Source organism: Rhineura floridana, chromosome 3, assembly GCF_030035675.1.
Source record: "Rhineura floridana isolate rRhiFlo1 chromosome 3, rRhiFlo1.hap2, whole genome shotgun sequence".
In the NCBI taxonomy this organism is placed as follows: Eukaryota; Metazoa; Chordata; class Lepidosauria; order Squamata; family Rhineuridae; genus Rhineura; species Rhineura floridana.
Window position 1 is genome coordinate 119,652,763 of NC_084482.1, and position 19,048 is coordinate 119,671,810.

The following is a 19,048-nucleotide window of genomic DNA, read 5'->3' on the forward strand; positions in this document are numbered from 1 at the left end:
CCTGCTCTTTAAAGTTTGATAGAAATATCTGTTGGCTACAGGTATTCTTAAACCACAAGGTTTTTTTTTTTGCCCATTAGTGAATAACAGCATCAGTCTGCACAAGGTCAGTGTCAGGGATAGGCATCCTCAGACACGTCAATGATCACACTCCTGTAGGCGGCCCACTCCCTCTCTCTGAAGACTCCTTGTCCTCATTTTTGCTTATGCTGCCTGTGTTCACTTGCCATCTCTAAGCACGAAATCAAAGATGAGAAGAGATACTGCAGTACCTCCACCTGCCTTGTGCTCTCCCTGTGGAAGTTTATATGGATTGGTCCCAGAGGCAAAGGGCAAGCAAGTTGGCAGCAGTGGCTTGGAGAGAAGGGAATCCATAAAGAGGGGTGCCCAGTGAGGACACCTTGCCTAAGGTGCCCCCAAAATTGGAGTCAGCACTGGATCTGTGATTTCTTGAGACCCTACATCTTTTTTCTTTACAGTAGAGGCCCTACAAATATCAGGGGCTTCTGGTGGGACCATGGCAACCAGGAATTAAGGACTAGCTTGTCACATGCCATCACTAGGGGTGGTAGTGACTTCCTGTCCCAGGGTCTTTAACTTCCTCAAGAAGGATACTCAGCATTGCACCCTCAAGACATTGCCTCCAGTGTCTAGTCCACCTACGTGATGGATGGAGGCCACAGCAATCTGCAGGGTTGGGGTAGTGCAAAAAAAAGCCCCAAAGCCCCAAACCACCCATGTGGACCAACCAGATTTTGCTACTCGGACTCTTCCTTCAGTCCATCATTGCCATCCCTTTGGCAGATTAGTTTGGCTCCCATCCACCCATCCACTCACTCACCCAATCGATCTTCCTCACTTGGGTCTTCTTGCCTTTTATAAATGTGCATGTTTTTTATATTTGATTGCACAGGCATGTTCTGCAGGCTTGTATTGTAAGCACATGCACACACACGTGTATTTGTGTGTACTGTGCATTTGCATTTATTTACGGTGAAAATCTGTTGTGTGTGTGTAATGTATCCAAATGCCTCACAAAATTTATTTCTGTTTTTTCCTGAGAGGGATGGTGGAGGTGGTGGCAGGGGCAAGACAGCGAATTCAAGTGTGAAAACATCCAGCGACTAAAGGGTTAAGTTTGTTTTAAGAAGTCTCCTCCTGGGCATGTTTAAACTACACTCCTCTCATTGTCACTGAAACTGGAAGAGGTAAATGTGTCCCAGGACAATTGGAGGATATCAAATCATCATGCAGGTGCCCAAACCAAATATGGTTACTTTTTATTCATGCAAGAATGTGGCAGTAAAATAAAAATCACACCCCAAGGTAAAACTAGTTATCCTCTCTAATGGGTTAGAAATCAAAGGACACAGCAGGAATGTGTTTAGTCCCAACAAAGTATTCATATAAACGATCTAAGAAGAGTTCATGGATCTGAAAGACATTTCATGTGCAGGAAGATAACTATGTGGATGTTGCTGCTGAATTTGTTGGGTTCTGTGTGTTTTTATGTACAGTTATTCTTGAGAGTCTTTTGGGATGGCACAGATTAGCATTTTTAAAAGGAGTGGGGAGGTATTTCAATGCTTTTTTCTGGACTCTCAGCTGTGGTCAGGACAAGAGAAAGCATCTGTCCCTTATTGCAATATAATTGATTACATGTTAAGCTGTGTGAGGGTGACAGTGAACATCCTAACTTCAGGACACCCATTTCCAAGGTTTGGAACAAGCACCTAAATGGGCATGTCTTTGTGTGCACCCAATGCTGTACACGGTCTGTTTCTGGACCCAGTTCATTAACATTTCATCTCTGAGCCAATAAAATTGATTAGCTGAGGCTGTAGAAAGTAGGAAGAACAAACAATAAGCAACCAACAACTGGAAACTGCTAAGCTGATTTTTGTTTTCTGAGTGTCTTCTATGGAATTGGAACTCTGGAGGGCTTTGGCTTTTATTCCTTTTTGTTCTTTTTGGGGTACTTTTTATTATAAAAGAAACATGTTTGGTTCTCTATCCCTCTTTCTCTTCTTTGAAGCTTGGTAAGTGTGTTTAGAACTGCAGCCTTCAGGGGCATCCATATTTATTCCTGAGTGCACCTACCTAACTTTTCCACAACACTAGGCTCCTTTCTTCCTACAATGGCCTTCTGGTGACTGGGCTGGCCTGAGGGCACTTAAAGCCTTCTTATGAGAAGCAAGTAGGCTAGATTAAGTGTTCTCTACCCAGGCTCTATCTTTTAGCTAAGACTTCTATCTTAATTTCCAATCAGAGAAATGTGTTTTTTTTAATTATATGCTCCAAGCAACTGTGGTTGATGCTTAAGGTATCATGCTTAATAACATCACTAGGGCCCACCCCGTGACATCACTAAGACCTGCCCCTGTGACATCACTTGGGCCCACCCCATGACATCACTACAGCCAGCCCCAATGACATCAGTATGACCTGCCCTCGTGATATCACTAGGGCTCGCCCCTAAAATCTCAGGGTTTGTGCTGCTTCTGACCTGGCAACCCTATTCCTAACACTTTTTGAGTATGTCTTTATCAAAAGAAAATTATCATATTTTCTCCTTCATGCAAAGTGCTCAATAAAAGCTACATGCTACAGTTACTTTAAGAAGACTGCTTAAGGAACAAATACGAGCATTTTTGCTTGATAAAAACATACTCAAAATGCATTGGGAATTTCCAAACTCATACCTGTCCTTTTATGTTTCCTTTTCGTTTTGATTTTTAAAGCTGCTTTTGATAACCCTTCTTATTTGTTAAGACTTCCACCATTTGAAAATGGTATATAAATACTAAGTTTAAAAGACAAAAGAAAAGAACATATTTCTGGGACCCAAATCCTAAAATTAAGCAACTTGTTAATAATTATTTAGTTTAAAAGAAGTAAAATACATCTCCGAACAATCTTGTAACTAGGATCCCAGACCTATAATGCAATAATTTTGTTCATGGGAGTACATGAACAGTGAGCAACTTTGGGAGAGTAATCTTCCCAAGATCAGTTACTTAACTCTCCCTGCCCACAACATCTGCAAGATCAGGCACTCAACCTAACCCATTCTTCTTTAAAACATGTTTTGAATTGCATAACAGAATCTTGCTACCTAGTTCCCTTGAATAGAATTTGATTTACTACAAAAATGCCATACAGGGGCGGGGGTGGGGTTCTTTTGGAGTCGTTAGGGAGAAAAACTATAAAAGGAATCCACCAGAGAAACTGTTTCCAGGGTCAGGAAACATGAAAAAATAAAAGTGGTTGTTTGGTGGTCTACTTTAAGAACTGATTATTCATAGTGCACCTGTAGGGGAAGCAGAAACACTCTACTAATTGTTTTTACCAACAACAAAAAAGTAATCAAAAGTCTGATTACTATATAAAAAAAGTATTTGGCATACAATGTGTTATTTAAATATTAATGTCCTGTGCCCATGCAAAAAAATCTGATATTGTATATACTGAATACACTCCAAAACAGCCCTCACAAATTTATGGCTTAAATCCACAAATCCATTTACTTTAGAATAACCTTACTAAAATCAGCAGGACTTCTCAGGAGTAACTGGGTTCCAAATATGGTCCATATGTGTTTCTGAAAAAGACAACACTTTTTAATTTCTGAATTAGTGGGTTGTGTTTCATCAAAGCACATACAAAACTAAATTGTAAGGGAAACAACTTTTGTTTCATCTTTAAAAAATATCAAAGTAGGGGGTGTAAAATGGGCACAGAAGCAACTGTGAAAAAACAACAGGCCAACACATGACAGAAAAAGCATATTACAGTTTTAAAATTGATTAATGAGGTGTTGACAAATAATATAAACATGAGGACAGGCAGGCCTGTCAAATCTTAAACCTATCCAAATGTTGTGAAGAAATTGCAGTTTTTAATTTGGGACAGGCAAACACAGAAATAAAATTTTCAGTGTTGGCATCAAGCCTTCATAGATTTTCAGTTTTTAAAACCTATATGCAACTTTGGATATTACTAGATGGCTAATAAAAATATATTTTGTTATAGAATTGTGTAACTGAAATGTGCAGTTAATTGCATTCCACTATAGACATCCTTCTTTTGCATTATTAAATAGGCTCAGCTAAAAATATTCTGGAAGCTAGTTAAAAATCTTATAGTGGTTAAGAAATCAAGCTGTTTATCTGAATTGGAACACTGAGCCTATTTATTTGTTATGGTCCATCACCTGATATTTCAAGATTAGGAGTTACATTACCTCTAATTTTTAACCACAGCCTGTTGAGTTTTGCTTGCCAATTAATTTATGGCATTTTCCTGCTATTTTCAGTAATCTCCATTTTACTGGTATTTTTGTTTACACCTCTAAACACCATGTGTGGAAGAAACTGAAATGACTTCTAGGCAGACTACTCCTCATAGCACACATCTATTATTATTTTGTTAACTCAAGTCCCAGTTCCAGCATGATATTAAAAGCCCAGCCTAAATTTAGGAAGGTGCTTCAAGAATATTAAAATGCAGTCTCCCATTGCTATTCTTTAAAACTGGAAGTATAAAATGTTATTTGTGTCTCTTACATAGCAGTGAGATGCCAATGACTGCTATTCAAACTGAGGAACAGTAGTACTACACAAAGGCAACAATATCTAAGGTTCACCCTCGTTTGTATGTACCACTGAGCAAAACTCACCTTGTATTTCTCAGTACTGAAATGCAGGTGCAAGCTTCGGGCATGGGGGGGGAAACAGTTCTGCAAGTTTACAGCAGAAGGTGGCTGTGCACAGTGCTGACGGGTTAATGCCTGTGATGTAATGAACCTATCTGTCCACGCCCACCTGAAGCAGTTCTGCAACTCTTTAAAACTTGGTAATTATTTTTAGAAAGAGCTTTCCAAGAAAGTTCAAAAAATTGAGCTAATTCTGAACCAAGCCATGAGTACTTTTCATGACACATTTTTGCATACTCTTGAGATATTAATAGGAAACACGTGCCTGTTTTCCTACAATATCATCCATGTATTTTTCATTTGTTTGACTGACAGGCAAAATTCTGGCTATAGATTTGCCAATACTGAAGTGTGCCAAACACAGTTTGCAGTGATAATCTTTTTGGTTGTGATCTTGTCAACAGGCAGTGTTCCCACAATAATATTTTTCCCCAGTAATGGCAAAATTCACTCAGTTATTTCTTCCTGAGAATCCAAGGCGTTTTAAAATTATTAATTCTTAGCAATATTTGGAACCTTTTATCATAAACAGCAAAGCAGTTCTTTTGGGGTAAACAGACATTATTATTATTATTATTATTATTATTATTATTATTTATTTAATTTGTATCCCACCTTTCCTCCCAGCAGGAGCCCAGGGCAGCAAACAAGGCACTAAAAACACTTTAAAATATCATAAAAACAAATCTTAAAATACATTAAGACAAAACAGTGTTAAAAACATTTTAAAAACTTTTTTAAATGGGTTAAAACATTATTAAAAAACATATTAAGCAATTCTGACACAGACACAGACTGGGATAGCTCTCAATTTAAAAGGCTTGTTGAAAAAGAAAAGTAGCTCTGCAGCAACTTTTTACAGTGAAATGAGTGGACAGGGGTATTCTGTCAGTAGGAAGAGCAGCAGCAGCAGCAAGTTATCTGTTGCATGAGGACTAAATATTGTGTAATCAGTTCTTAATAGGCCTAGTACTAATATAGCATTAGGTAGGAGTAAAGAAGAAGAAAGCTATGTGTGTGTGTGCCTGAAAGACCCTTCCAAAAAAAAACTTTCCTGGGGAAATTTTACTTGTGGCACACATCCTACAGAATATTAAAGGGCAGTGAACGGAAAACAGAAACTTTCTGCCATTGTCCCTGTACTGTGGAATGCCTTTCCCTCTGCCATATGAGAAGCACCACTCAGATGTTTCAGATGTCTTGAAAAGATGTACCTTTTGCCCAGGCTTTCTCTAACCTATACAATTGGATCTTGTTATTACTGAATTCCTGTTTATATAATACTGTTGTACTAGGTTTTATGTTGTATCTCTGTTTTTATGATACTGTTTTATTGCTTTCAAATTGTATTTTTGTATACTGCTTAGGGATTTTTAAATATTAAATAGTTGAGAAATGCTGTTAAATAAATAAATAATACTCAAATCTTTGAATCTCTTCCCTTAGACTTAAAAAAAAAAAAAGCCGGACAATCAAGTTCCAGGGATATGAGATACATCAGCTTGCTTTATCACAAAGGATATATGTCATTTTTTGAATTCAACTCCAGAATTTGGCACTTCCCCACCTTTCTACTCCCTTTCTACTTCACCTCTGTAATCAACTCCTGAATTACAAATGCAGAGTCATGTCTGGGTTTAACTGCAAAGTGCTGCTTGCTCTGTACTTGCTTCTAAATCTGGGCTGAGGTGAGCAAAGTTCCAAAGGGGGACAGGTAGGTGTTGGGTTGGAATCAGGAGGAGCATAATGTGTCACAAGAAGGCAGCCATGGCAAACCTGAGTGGGAATAGTCAATCCCACCCAAAGAACACCCCATAAGAAACTAAGTATCTACTATTACATTCACTGTATTTTAGATTCAGATGTAGAAGGACTCTGTGGTGGGCTGATATGGAATTTGGCGAGCTGTGCCCTCACCCCAGTTTTTTTCCAGGTGCATTTCTTGCTAAGCCAAAATATATATACAGCATCAACAGGCAGCCTTGTTTTGTTTGCTGAAACGCTCAAGCAACAAGTCCGAAGGGAATGGTCGGGGGGGGGATTAAACCTAACCATTATTATTTATAAAAATAGAAACACACTGTCAATTGAATGCTATTCTACACACTTTACTGCCACACTGCATATTAAAGTATGAGGAGTGATTTGCTCTGCCGAAAGTGATTAATTTCTTTAAAATGTGAAGGTCACACTAATTGACATGACCTGTGTAATTAAGCAGTCTCTGTTTACACATGGAGAGCTCGACTGCTGTGAGACTGGGCTTGCTTGACAGAATGTCTTTACAAGTCAAGAGATCAACAACCCCTCTTATGTCCTACCTAGTCACCTACACAAGCTTCTGATTGCTCTTCTGACAGAACATGCAAAAGCATTACCATATGAAAATGAGCTCCTATCTTGGGGGAGTTGCATACTGGCAGCATGTAGGCAAGTGTGAACTGTTGCTTTGACAGACTGTGGCCCTGGCTGTTCATGCTAGCCTACCCTGTTTGTGAGAGCATGTCTGACTGGGGAATTTTCTTATGGAATAACCAATCTTTAACAAATACAAGGCAACAGTATCAGAAACTGAAGGAAAACAGATGGGAGGTCCTGAAGAATTCTGCATAAAAATGTACAAATTCTATGTGGAAATAACAGAAATTCTATGACCAGTAAAACAAATATGTCATACAAAACTGTTCAGCTTCCAGATGACATGATATTGAACGAGAGGGAATTTATTCATGCTTGTGGTCATAAATATGGCCTTGGTTTGTCACTGAATACATTTATTGCCCTTCTTTATCCCATCATACCTCCAAGGAGCTCAGGAAAGCATACCTTGTTTCCCTCCATTTTGCCTTCCGAGGTAAGTAAGGCTAGCCCTAGAGATTGCAGCCCCCATCCAAGTCCCCATTATTGTCCAACTTTTCCAAGAATTCTTTCTTATAGGAATTGTGTGACAACTACAAAATAATTTATCAGTATCAAAATTTACAACTCCTTGCTTTCTCTTTCCTCCCCCAATTTTCCAAGGCCTCCCATCTGTTGTAATCTTTGCCTGCTCAACTTCATCTCTTTTCTTTCATGTCTTGGTTATTTCCTTTGCTTCCCTCCATTCCCAGGCTTCTCCAACCTATTCCCACTTTCTGTAGTTTGAAAAAAGAAAAGAAAAAAGGATGCAGAAATGTTAGAACACTTAAGATGTGTTGGTCTCTTCACACCAAAGACTCTTGTAGAGCAATAATATTTCAATTAGATGGCAGCAGGAAAAAAAGAATCTACAAAAAGGTATGCTTTATGCATACACTGCATTCTGGGTAGAGTTGCCAAGTCGCAAACAAGAGATTGAGTGAGATACACTGCTGACGTTTCTCACCACACTTCCCCCTAGTCCCTTTGCCAACCTCCCTACTGATCAAAACAAGGAGGACTCTCAAGTCCCCTCACATCCAGTGAGCAGGGGAAGATGAGTGAATGGACAAGACAAGAAGCACAATGGGGTCAAGTAACAGCTGCACACTATTTTTCAGTGGTGGATTGGTTAAAAATGTGTTCTGCAGTTTGGGACCTTATAGAATCACAGAATCATAGAATAGTAGAGTTGGAAGGGGCCTATAAGGTTAGAGTCCACCCCCTGCTCAGTGCAGGAATCCAACTTAAAGCATGCCCGACAGGTGGCTGTCCAGTTGCCTCTTGAATGCCTCCAGAGTTGGACAGCCCACCACCTCCCTAGGTGATTGGTTCCATTGTCATACCACTCTAACAGTTGGGAAGTTTTTCCTGATGTTCAGTCAAAATCTGATTTCCTGTAACTTGAGCCTATTGTTTCGAATCTTGAACTCTGGGATGAACAAGAAGAGATCCTGGCCCTCCTCTGTGTGACAACTTTTCAAGTATTTGAAGAACAGAATCATATCTCCTCTCAGTCTTCTCTTCTAAAGGATAAACATGCCCAGTTCTTTCAGTCTCTCCTCATAGGGGTTTGTTTCCAGTCCCCTGATCACCCTCGTTGCCCTCATCTGAACCTGTTCCAATTTGTCTGCATCCTTCTTAAAGTGCAGTGTCCAAGTGAGACCTAACCAGTGCTGCATAGAGTGGAACTATTACTTCACTTGATTTGGAAATTATACTTATGTTAATGCAGCCTAAAATAGCATGTGCCTTTTTTGCAGCCACATCGCACTGTTGGCTCATATTCAGCTTGTGATCAACAATTACAAGATCCTTCTTGCATGTAGTATTACTGAGCCAAGCACCCCCCATCTTATAACTGTACATTTGGTTTTTTTCCTAGGTGTAGACCTTTGCACTTATACCTGTTAAATCTCACTCTGTTGTTTTCAGCCCAATGCTCCAGCCTATCAAGATCACTTTGAATTTTGTTTTTATCCCCCAGGGTATTAACTGTTGTTGTTGTTATATGCCTTCAAGTCAATTACAACTTACGGCGCCCCTATGAATCTTTTTTGGATATATTCATAGGGTTTTCATAGTAAGAGGTATTCAGAGGTAGTTTACCATTGCCTTCCTCTAAGCCTATGGCACAAGCTGTTCCCAGGCAGTCTCCCATCCAAGTACTAACCAGGCCTGACCCTGCTTAGCTTACGAGATCAGACGAGATCGGGCAAGGTCAAGGTAGTATGGCTTTAGGCAGGGTATTAGCTATCCCGCCCAATTTTGTGTAATCTGCATATTTAATAAGCATTCCCTGCAACTCCTCATCCAAGTCATTAATAAAAATGTTGAAGAGCACTTGACCCAGGACTGAGCCCTGTGGTATGCTGCTCGTTACCTCCCCCCAGTTTGAGAAGGACCCATTGATGAGTACTTCTTGAGAATGATTCTGTAGCCCACTATGGATCCACCTGATAGTTGTTCCATCCAACCCACATATAGCTCGTTTGCTAATCAGAATATTATGAGGTACTTTGTCAAAAACTTTGCTGAAGTCAAGATATATGGTGTCCACAGCATTCCTACAGTCTACCTGAAAGGTTACCAAATCAAAAAATGAGATAAAATTTTGTCTGGCCCCTCCTTAGGCTGGGAGGGTGGAGCTCCCACTCAGCAATCCATGCCAGTGTCTGGTTACAGGGCCCAGTGACCTGTTGCTGCTGCAGATTGTGGAGCGGGAGCCCCATCCACCTAGGAAATACCCCCTTGCAGGCAGAGTTGGCTTAAATAGGCCTGCCTGCCCCACCAGCCTCCTGCCACACGCACATGCCTGCCATACCCCAGATGGTGGCAGGAGAGTCCCTAAGGGGTTAACATTTATATGAAACCGCTGGGAGTGGTCATCAGAAGATTTGGAGTACAACGTCATCGATATGCTGATGACACTCAGCTCTATCTCTCCCTACCACCTGATTGCAGGGAGGGAGTGCTCATCCTAAACTGGTGCTTGGAGGCTGTGAAGGGCTGGATGTGGGCTAACAAACCGAAACTTAATCCAGACAAGACGGAAGTACTGCTGGTCAAGGGAAAAACTGCATCAGGGATGGGGTTGCAACCTGTTCTGGATGGGGCTGCACTCCCCTTGAAGGAGCAGGTCTGCAGTTTGGGAGTCCTCCTGGATCCTGCCCTGCTGCTGGAGTATCAGGTGGCTGCGGTAGCCAGGAGTGCTTTTGGCCAAATCAAACTGGTCTACCAGCTGCATCCATTCCTGGAGGCAGTTGACTTGGCCACAGTGACACATGCATTGGTGACATCGAGGCTTGTTTACTGTAAGGCACTCTATGTGGGGCTGCCTTTGAAGGTTCGGAAAATGCAGTTGGTTCAAAATGCAGCAGCCAAAATGTTAACTGGAGCACGGCATAGGAAGCATATTACCTCTGTACTTTATCAACTCCACTGGCTCCCAATTTGTTTCCAGGCCCAATTCAAAGTGCTGGTCCTGACCTTTAAAGCCCTAAACGGCCTTGGACCAATGTACCTGAGGGAGCGCTTACGCCCATATGTACCTGCCCAGGATTTAAGATCATCTGTCTCTGGTCTCCTCTGCGTGCCTGGAGTGACAGATGTTAGATTGACAGGCATGCGGGAGAGAGCTTTTTCAGCTGTGGCCCCCAAGCTTTGGAACACCCTACCTCAAAAAGTTTGTTCTGCTCCCTCCCTGTTGGTTTCCTGGAGACTTCTGAAAATGATCTTGTTTCGGAGAGCCTTTGGGAGGGACTGAAGCTAGGGCCTGACACTGATTTTATGCCTTCTACGTTAAATTTTACCTTTGTAGTCCCTTTAGTACCAATCCCGATATATATGTATGTGTGTGTGTGTGTTTGTGTGTGTTTATATATAAGGATCAGTGAACGTAAAGAACACCTTCTTTTAAGACGATATTCTCCACATATTATCAATTGCAACATCCACCGAGCCTCCATTCTGTCCAGAGGAAACCTCCTCCATCATACTGTGTCAAAGAGCAGAGAGCAACGGATTCCGTTTGTGGTAGATTTCCATCCAGCATCTCCTATCACTGAGCAATCAGGGAGAGCTACCCATTGCTGGCAAACTCTGAACATCTTGCTAGAGCCATCAGCAGGCCTCCTGTTGTAGCATTTCGCCAACCTCCTAATTTGCGCAGACTGTTTGGTGAGAGCTGTGCCTAAGCCACCTATCACCAATCCAGGGTCTCATCCTTGTCACTCCAAATGCTGTATCACCTGTGTGTACCTCAGGGAGACAGCCACTTTTACAAGCGCTAGGACAGGCAGGACATATTACATCAAACAGAACATCACCTGCAGGTCCTGCAATATAGTTTACATCATCGAGTGCAAAAGACCAGGATGTCATATCCAATACGTAGGGAAAGACCACAACTGACCTACGCACGCGCTTCAGGAACCACAAGTCGGCAATTTTGACCAAAAAAGTGGAGCAACCAGTTGCAAAGCATTTTAACATCGAGGGTCACAGCCTGTTGGACTTTTCCATTACAGCGATAGAAATGCCAGCAGATCCAGCAGCACTGACCAAAAGGGAGAACTTTTGGATTTACTCTCTGGACACAATGGCACCACATGGCCTGAACCTGGAGGACAGTACCGCCACTACTTAGCTTCTGCAAATGAAGCCCCTCTGAGCATTCCATCCTCAAAGCTCTATAACTGCCACCTTGGTAACAGCATTTGTATGTTAGCAGCTGATGAAGGCGGAAGCTGAAACATTTTGTTAATACAATAAAAACCTCTGTTTGGTTAATCACAATTATGTTTATATATATTTTAGGTGATTAACGGAATCCTTATAGGGATCCAGAGCAAGCTTGAGTGAAGTTCTGTTTGTTGCTTTCAAAACTGTCTTATATGTATGTATGTATGTATGTATATATATGTGTGTGTGTGTGTGTGTATAGTATTTTATGTATTTTAATTGTATTTTATGTATTTTAATTTATTTTAATGTTTTTGTGATTTTACTGTTTACAATTTTATGTACATGTTTGATTTTATTTTTGTAAGCCGCCCTGAGTGCCCTTTTATAGGGTAGAAGGTGGGATAAAAATAATTTAAATAAATAAATACAAATAAACACTCCTGCCACCAACTTGGGTGATAGTAGGTATGTGCACACAGCATACTAGCACACTGATCCAGTGACATAGGAGGTAAGTGGAGTGGGTGGATGCATTTAAGCCCACACCACCTGCATTGGGAGTTGATGTTGGGGAGCATAACGATGCAGCACCAGGGCAGTTTGGTGCCCAAGGGTCCAGTCATGCCCGGTGCTGGCCCTGAGTGTTAGTTCTGCTCATAGCAGACATATTGAAATTAATGGACATGACTAATATAAGTCATAAATATAACTTAATTGGCAATAACTCCGAATGTATGTGCCTAGTGATGTGTGTAACATACCTGGGGCACAGGGAGATTATTGGTAGTAGACTGACAAACTGTGACACGTGGATATAGGGATTAAAAGGTTATGACTAAAATTAAGACATACATTTTTCTACTGTTCAAATGGAAAACAATACAAAACCGGGAAAACAATTATATAATTTTGTATCAATATTTTATTATATAATATTATATAATCAATATTATGACTGAGCTTCCAATTGTTTTTTAAAAAAAGACCCCATGTATTTGAAATGTTTCTTTTCTTTGTCTTCCATCTTTACATTTCATCATCTCAATAAGCTTAGACCTGTGTACAATGGGTCACATATTAAGTACCCATCCCTTCCTTTTTTTGGGTTGGAACAGTGCCAGTTTTCAACAGCTACACTTTTAGCTGCTGTCAATAACTGAGCAGTTTCTAAAGAATGAGACATGCCCATTTAGTAAACCAAAAGCAGATCTAAAGGTAAATCATATGTTGCCATATGCTTCATCTCTTTTAATATTTAATCCTATTTTTAAAATACAGCTTAGAAAAATTTGAGACAACAAACTCCCAGCAACATCTTTAAAAAAAGAATACCTGAATATAGCAAATACACCCAGGAGAACAGAACAGGTTCAAATCTGACCTGCCCAGCTCATCCACCCAGGTCTCAGTAATGTATGCCAAGTCAGCTGCCACCTCCATGTTCAGATCATAGATGAGGAATGTTTTATTGTGGACTGACTTGTCATTGAATAACAGCACTATGAAGTTGCAGTGCTGGCTGGCTGGGTGGCATGGCAACCAAACCTTGTTAGCTGAGAAGTCTGCCGCTTCTTACTTGACTGACTATTTAGCCAGTGTGGCATAATGGTTAGAGTGTTGGACTATGACCTGGGAGACCAGGGTTCAAATCCTCTTTCAGCCATGAAGCTCACTGGGTGACCTTAGGCCAGTCACTACCTCTCAGCCTAACCTATCTCACAGCCTAACCTACCTCAAATGAGGAGGGGAGAACCACCACCTTGAGCTCCTTGGAGGAACCAAGATGGAGGTACACCACCTTGAGCTCCTTGGAGGAAAGGTGGGATACATATGTAAACAAATAAATAAAAATAAAATAAAAATCTTCTAGCGCCATACCTCCTTTTGCCCTGCCAATACTGGCACCACCACTTCACTCCCTTGTCTCCCTCCACCCTGGCATATAATCACCAGCTTCCTCCACCATAAAAAAAAAAACTACTACAAGTGCTTTAAGCATCAACAATAACAGCAAAGGGTAAGTGCTCTATGAACATCCAAAATGCAGAAAACCAAGGTGCAATAGCTATCCCCAAATGCATGAGCTCAATAGAGTACAATAGAACATATACAGTAATCAAAGCAAACACCAATTAACCATTAAAGTGAAAAGTGCTATGTGGCAAGATAATCACAGGCAGATGTGCACAAGCTTGGACCAACCTGCCCCACCAGGCCTGCTGGGTAAATGGGCACATCCCCCAACTTGATGTCAGTCTCTCACCCAGGACATCAACTTACCACTGTCTGCACCCTGCCCCTGAGTCTTACCCAGGGAGTGCTGATGGTGTAAACCATCCCATTCTAGCCTAGGTTCTCACTTTGAAACATTCCCCTTTACACAGCTACCTGCCTCTCACTCAGTCACAACCTCCCAGAAAAAAACACTCCTTCAAATGGGTCTACCCCTGCTCCTGTGGCTCCTCCCCAACCTGCCACCCATGACAGGGCCAGTGTTTAAGTTGCCCTTGTCCTGGGTCCAATGTCAGAAGTTGGTAAGTCTGGGATGACTCAGAAATGCCTTACTGTTGCACCATTGGGTTTTCTTCTCTACCCTCATACTCTAGGAATGCAAGACCCAATCAGAGCAGGGGAGGGGGGCAGATGTCGTCTATCAGGTGGTAACATGTTTCTCCCTGACATTTTGCCTGGGATAAATGTCTATCAGTCACTCTCTGTACCTGGTGGTTTCGCTGTCTCCTGGTCCTTCTTGAGTCTTGTGGCAGGGCCATCTTTCAATCCTCCCTCAGTCTGGAGCCAGCATCAGGTAGTCCCTGTGCTGGAAGTTGGTAAGTCTGGGCTGAGTCAGAAATGCCTAACAGCTATGTCACCAGGTCTTCTCATTTCACACTTCTCATATGCACCCACTTTTGGGAGCTCCCAATATTATCTGCTTTATTTGTTTTTATTTCTGCAAACTGCCTTGAAATCACTGATAAAAGGCAGGTATAAAAATGTTTTAAATAAATAAATAGAAAATCTGCAGAGGAGAAACTATCTCCAACAGTTGCGTGTAACAGAACCATATATGCTGTCTAACCTATGTGCAGTGGGGAACCACCCACAAATCATTTTATAATTACTCTCTTTCATAGTATAGAAATTGAATTTAATAAACCTTTAGTAAAGATTATGTTCCAATCATACATTATAATAGTTCTATCAAGAATTTTTCCAACTTAGCTTAAAATTAAGTCCAGAGTGGTAATTAACAGAACTATTGACAATAAATTTTGGATAATAGTCCTTTAAGAACGTAATTAGTATTTACTAACTTTTCAAAGTCAGCTAAAACTGTTATCAATGTTCCATTGTTACCCCATGTTTAAGCAATCTCTAAATTTAACATATTGAAACAATTGGAAGTTATCTCAATTTACATTTTTCTTAATTATCTGACATGCTGATCATCAAGAAGTGCATCATTAACAGTGCAATCCTATGCATGTTTACTCAGAAGGAAATCCTACTGTTTCATTGAGGCTTTCTACTTATAAGTGTATTTAGAAGTGTAGTCTTAGGCTGCAAGCCCATAACCACTTACTTGGGAATAAGTCCCATTTAATTGTAGATGTACTTCTGAGAAGGCATGCACAAGATTGTACTGTTAGCCTAATAATTCTATTCTACCTCAATCTAGATTCCACCTATGATCTAGATAAAAGTTTGAAATGTTGGTTAACAATAAAGGTGATCAACATTTATATGGACTTAAGACAGTCGTAACCCATTCCCATACTTCGCACGCTGAAGGCATACATAAAATCAAAGTTTTGTTACTGTCTTGTCCTCTGCATTATTTAATAGAGATTGTCCATCAAAACTGACCATATTTTATTTGTATTTGTGTAATTTATTGCTTTTAATCTCATGACATGATATAAAAACAAATTTGGGCAGGCTGTTTCACCTCTGTCTTTTGGCATGCTTTATGGATAATTCACATGAAAGATTCAAGCAGCTCACTGCATTTGGAAGAGACGTGAGTTTTGTAGTGTTTCTTCTTGAAGAGGAAGTCTTCATACAGGCAGATAACAAAGTTTTGTTTGTTTCAGCACTTTTTTGTGATCTTCACACTGTACATTTAGAGCAATATGTCCAGTCGGTACCTTTGTTGGGAGGTATGGGTTACTTGGGCCCTGCTGAAGTCCATAATGGGATGGATAATTCTGTCTTTTCTTTTTGTCCCTCATTATCACTCTGTTTCCTTTGTCTTATACTACATGGTGTGACACTGTGAGATAGGATAAGCCACCAATCCAAAAAGGTGAAGCTTACACAATTTGTGCCTTATCAAGCTAAACAGGGCACGGTAGTAGCCATATATGGTAGTCAGCTGTGGCTCTATAACAGAGCAATACAAATCCTGTCCATGGAGGTATGGAGTGGAGTAACAGATTGACCACTGCATCCAAACTCCTGCCTCGCAAAAGGGGTGGGGGGCACAATAGAGGTGCCCAAGGATCAGACACTTTGGATTTGTGAGGCTTTGGATCTTCTTGCACCCCATTGTGAGGGTCACCACTGGCTACTACTGGTGGGAGAACTGGCAGTGGCAGTTTTCCACCTGTTATACTAAAACTGGGGCCTCCACAGAAGCAGAGGCTCCCTCCCTGCTGCTCTTCTCCACCGATGGAGGCCAGTGGGGAGCAACATATGCCTCCCATTCGAAATCCACACAAACATCATCCACATGGGCAAGAGATGTTAGGACTGAACTCGACAGCAGAGAAACAGGGTTGTCAGATAGTGCAGACTTGAAATAATGAATAAAATAATATCCTCAGTTTAGTTTTTAGAACTAGAAATAGGCAAATAGGTAAAATAATTCCTTTTAGTTTATGAAATCAAAGTTTCTTGAGAATTAGTATCAGTATCCCTTCAGGCAGTCCTATAATCTAGCATCCACTTCCAATTTATTGAGTTATTCTCATGCCTCATCTTGTAATAAGTTTTTTTTTAAAATGGCAAATTCTTGATAGATCTTGTTTTGTCATTGTTAATATCTGAGGCATCATTCCCTTCTGAATTGCTCCCAAGTATTGAGGGGAGGGGGTTAACAAGCCCAAAGAGCTGTAATAAAGAATATTCTGATCCATTTTCTAGAAGTGACATTCTCACACTTGTGATTGCAGGGGAAACGCTGATGGCTTACAAAAAGCAAATCATTGCAAATTTTCACAGCTCCCAACTATTTTTTATTTTTATAATTTATATCCCACCTTTCTTCATCAAATATGGACCCAAAGTAGCTCACAAAAATCAGATAAAAATCAAACCACCACAATACCGAGAACAATGATAAAACGTAAAACATGCAATTGCCAGATATAACTGCTTAATCAGGTTATGTAGCTTGAAAATCTTCCTAGCCCACATCATTTAAAACATTCATCTTATGGGGAGGAAATGGCACTGACCTGAAATCTCCGCATGTCTCGAGGGTTTCCTGCATTTTTTAGGCAGTTCTGGTTACATTTAAGAAAAAATTTCAAGAAGAACCTGTTGAGAAAGAGAGATTGTATTTAGTATACAAGTTGTTCACAACTTACCCCAATATTTCCCTTGCTCATCCAGCATTTTTTTTAATTGTCTGCCCACATGTATGACATGGATAAAGACTGTTCTCATCCAGGTCTAATGCACCAGAGCACTAAGCCACAGAAATCAGTAAAAGAAAACAGTGCTGCCAAAAGCAATCTGGCTATTAGTGTTCTTAAACATGCTGCTTGAAACTTTTGTCACACAAGAAGGGTAACAGAGGAGAAATGAACAAGCCATTTCCATGGGGTCTGATGGCTGAAAGTCACAACTAAATAATTCCAGAACTGATGACTTCATATTGTACATTTCCCTACTACTTAAAAAAGTTGTGCACTTTGGTATGACAAATTGGTATATTTTTCACTGTCACATACCAACTCTGGTTCCCACATATAATTTACAGAATTCTAAACTGTATTTATAATGAGAAACTTTCTTGCATGTAATACTATATAGGGCAGGGTATATGACTTCAGCTAAGGCATTAAACACTACATGTTCTCTCATGGTAAGCTTTCAGAGTTGTTCTTTCCATCCCCTGTGGCTCTGCATCTTCTGTTGTAGTTTCAGACCACTGCCACTACAACCATCTTAATACATATTTATTAACATAAAAATTGTCACTTCTATTATTTTTCCCCAATTGTTCCTTTAAAAAGTATGAGGTGTATAAAGGCAAAGATTTTGGTGGTTGGCAATTACAGTGGTAGATGTGACCACTAGGCTTCAACACCTGAACTCTATAAAAGGTAAACCTCCAGACCAGAAAACCAGTACAAATAAATACAAATATTAATTCCTGCACTAAATACTAGATCAAGAAAGCTAGTATTCCGTCATTGAAACCAAACAGTGTAATTGGACTCTGGTCCAAAGGAGTATACATAGAGCAGCAAAGGCTGTAGGATACACTGCTCTTTTTTTTCAGAATTTGAAACCCCAACAAGCAGCTAGATGGGCAGTAAGGGAAAGGAGGGAAGAGAAACTAGCCTCCCCCTTCCAAAAAGGCAGAATTTCAGCTTTGTGTAAATGGCTATGAATAAATTCACAGCCCAGCTGTTGGATCAGGAAGGAGAATGGAATGGGCAACAGATTATTTTGGTCATAACCCCACAACTGGTTAAGTATCACCAACACCTTTTTCTCTTTCTGCTGTTGATTTTTAAAAAGAGAAAGAATGAAAAAGAGTTGTAGACTGGGATTAAATGTGGTTCCCAGATCTGAAAGTTGAAGAGGATTTGTCTAAAGCAGCCTTTCCCAACCAGTGTGCCTCCAGATGTTGTTGGACCACAATTCCCATCTTTCCTGACCATTGGCAATGCTGGCTGAGGCTGATGGGAGTTGTGGTCCAACAACATCTGGAGGCACACTGGTTGGGAAAGGCTGGTCTAAAGTATAGCACTGATTACAGCACAGGTGAGCAGCCTGAAGCCTGGGGGCGGGGACATTTTGATAAACTCCTGGTGCCTCCTGAAGTTGCCCCATTCTCCCATCCCATCACAGTTTCTTCCTCTCTGTTTGTTTACTCATTATTGCTCCTGGCTTTTTAAACTGTTGTCTTCCCCTATTTCTATTAAGTTTTAGAAGGAGCAGTACTGATGTTATTGTTGCTTTATTTTTTCCCCCTCTGGTTGTATGGCTTAGGGAAAATACTCCTCACCCCTCCGA

General features: G+C 40.6%; 1 protein-coding gene and 1 pseudogene across 6 annotated transcripts in view; both read right to left on the bottom strand.

Annotated features, from left to right (window-relative positions):
- EBF1 (EBF transcription factor 1) overlaps nt 1-19,048 on the bottom strand; it is a 502,532-nt gene that overhangs the window by 164,782 nt on the left and 318,702 nt on the right. For all 6 annotated transcript variants that reach the window (XM_061617505.1, XM_061617503.1, XM_061617502.1 and 3 more), the window contains exon 7: nt 17,257-17,338. In XM_061617505.1, coding sequence (XP_061473489.1) covers nt 17,257-17,338 — 82 coding nt within the window. The remainder of the gene's footprint in view (nt 1-17,256; nt 17,339-19,048) is intronic.
- On the bottom strand, nt 9,236-9,354 carry LOC133382544 (5S ribosomal RNA; annotated as a pseudogene).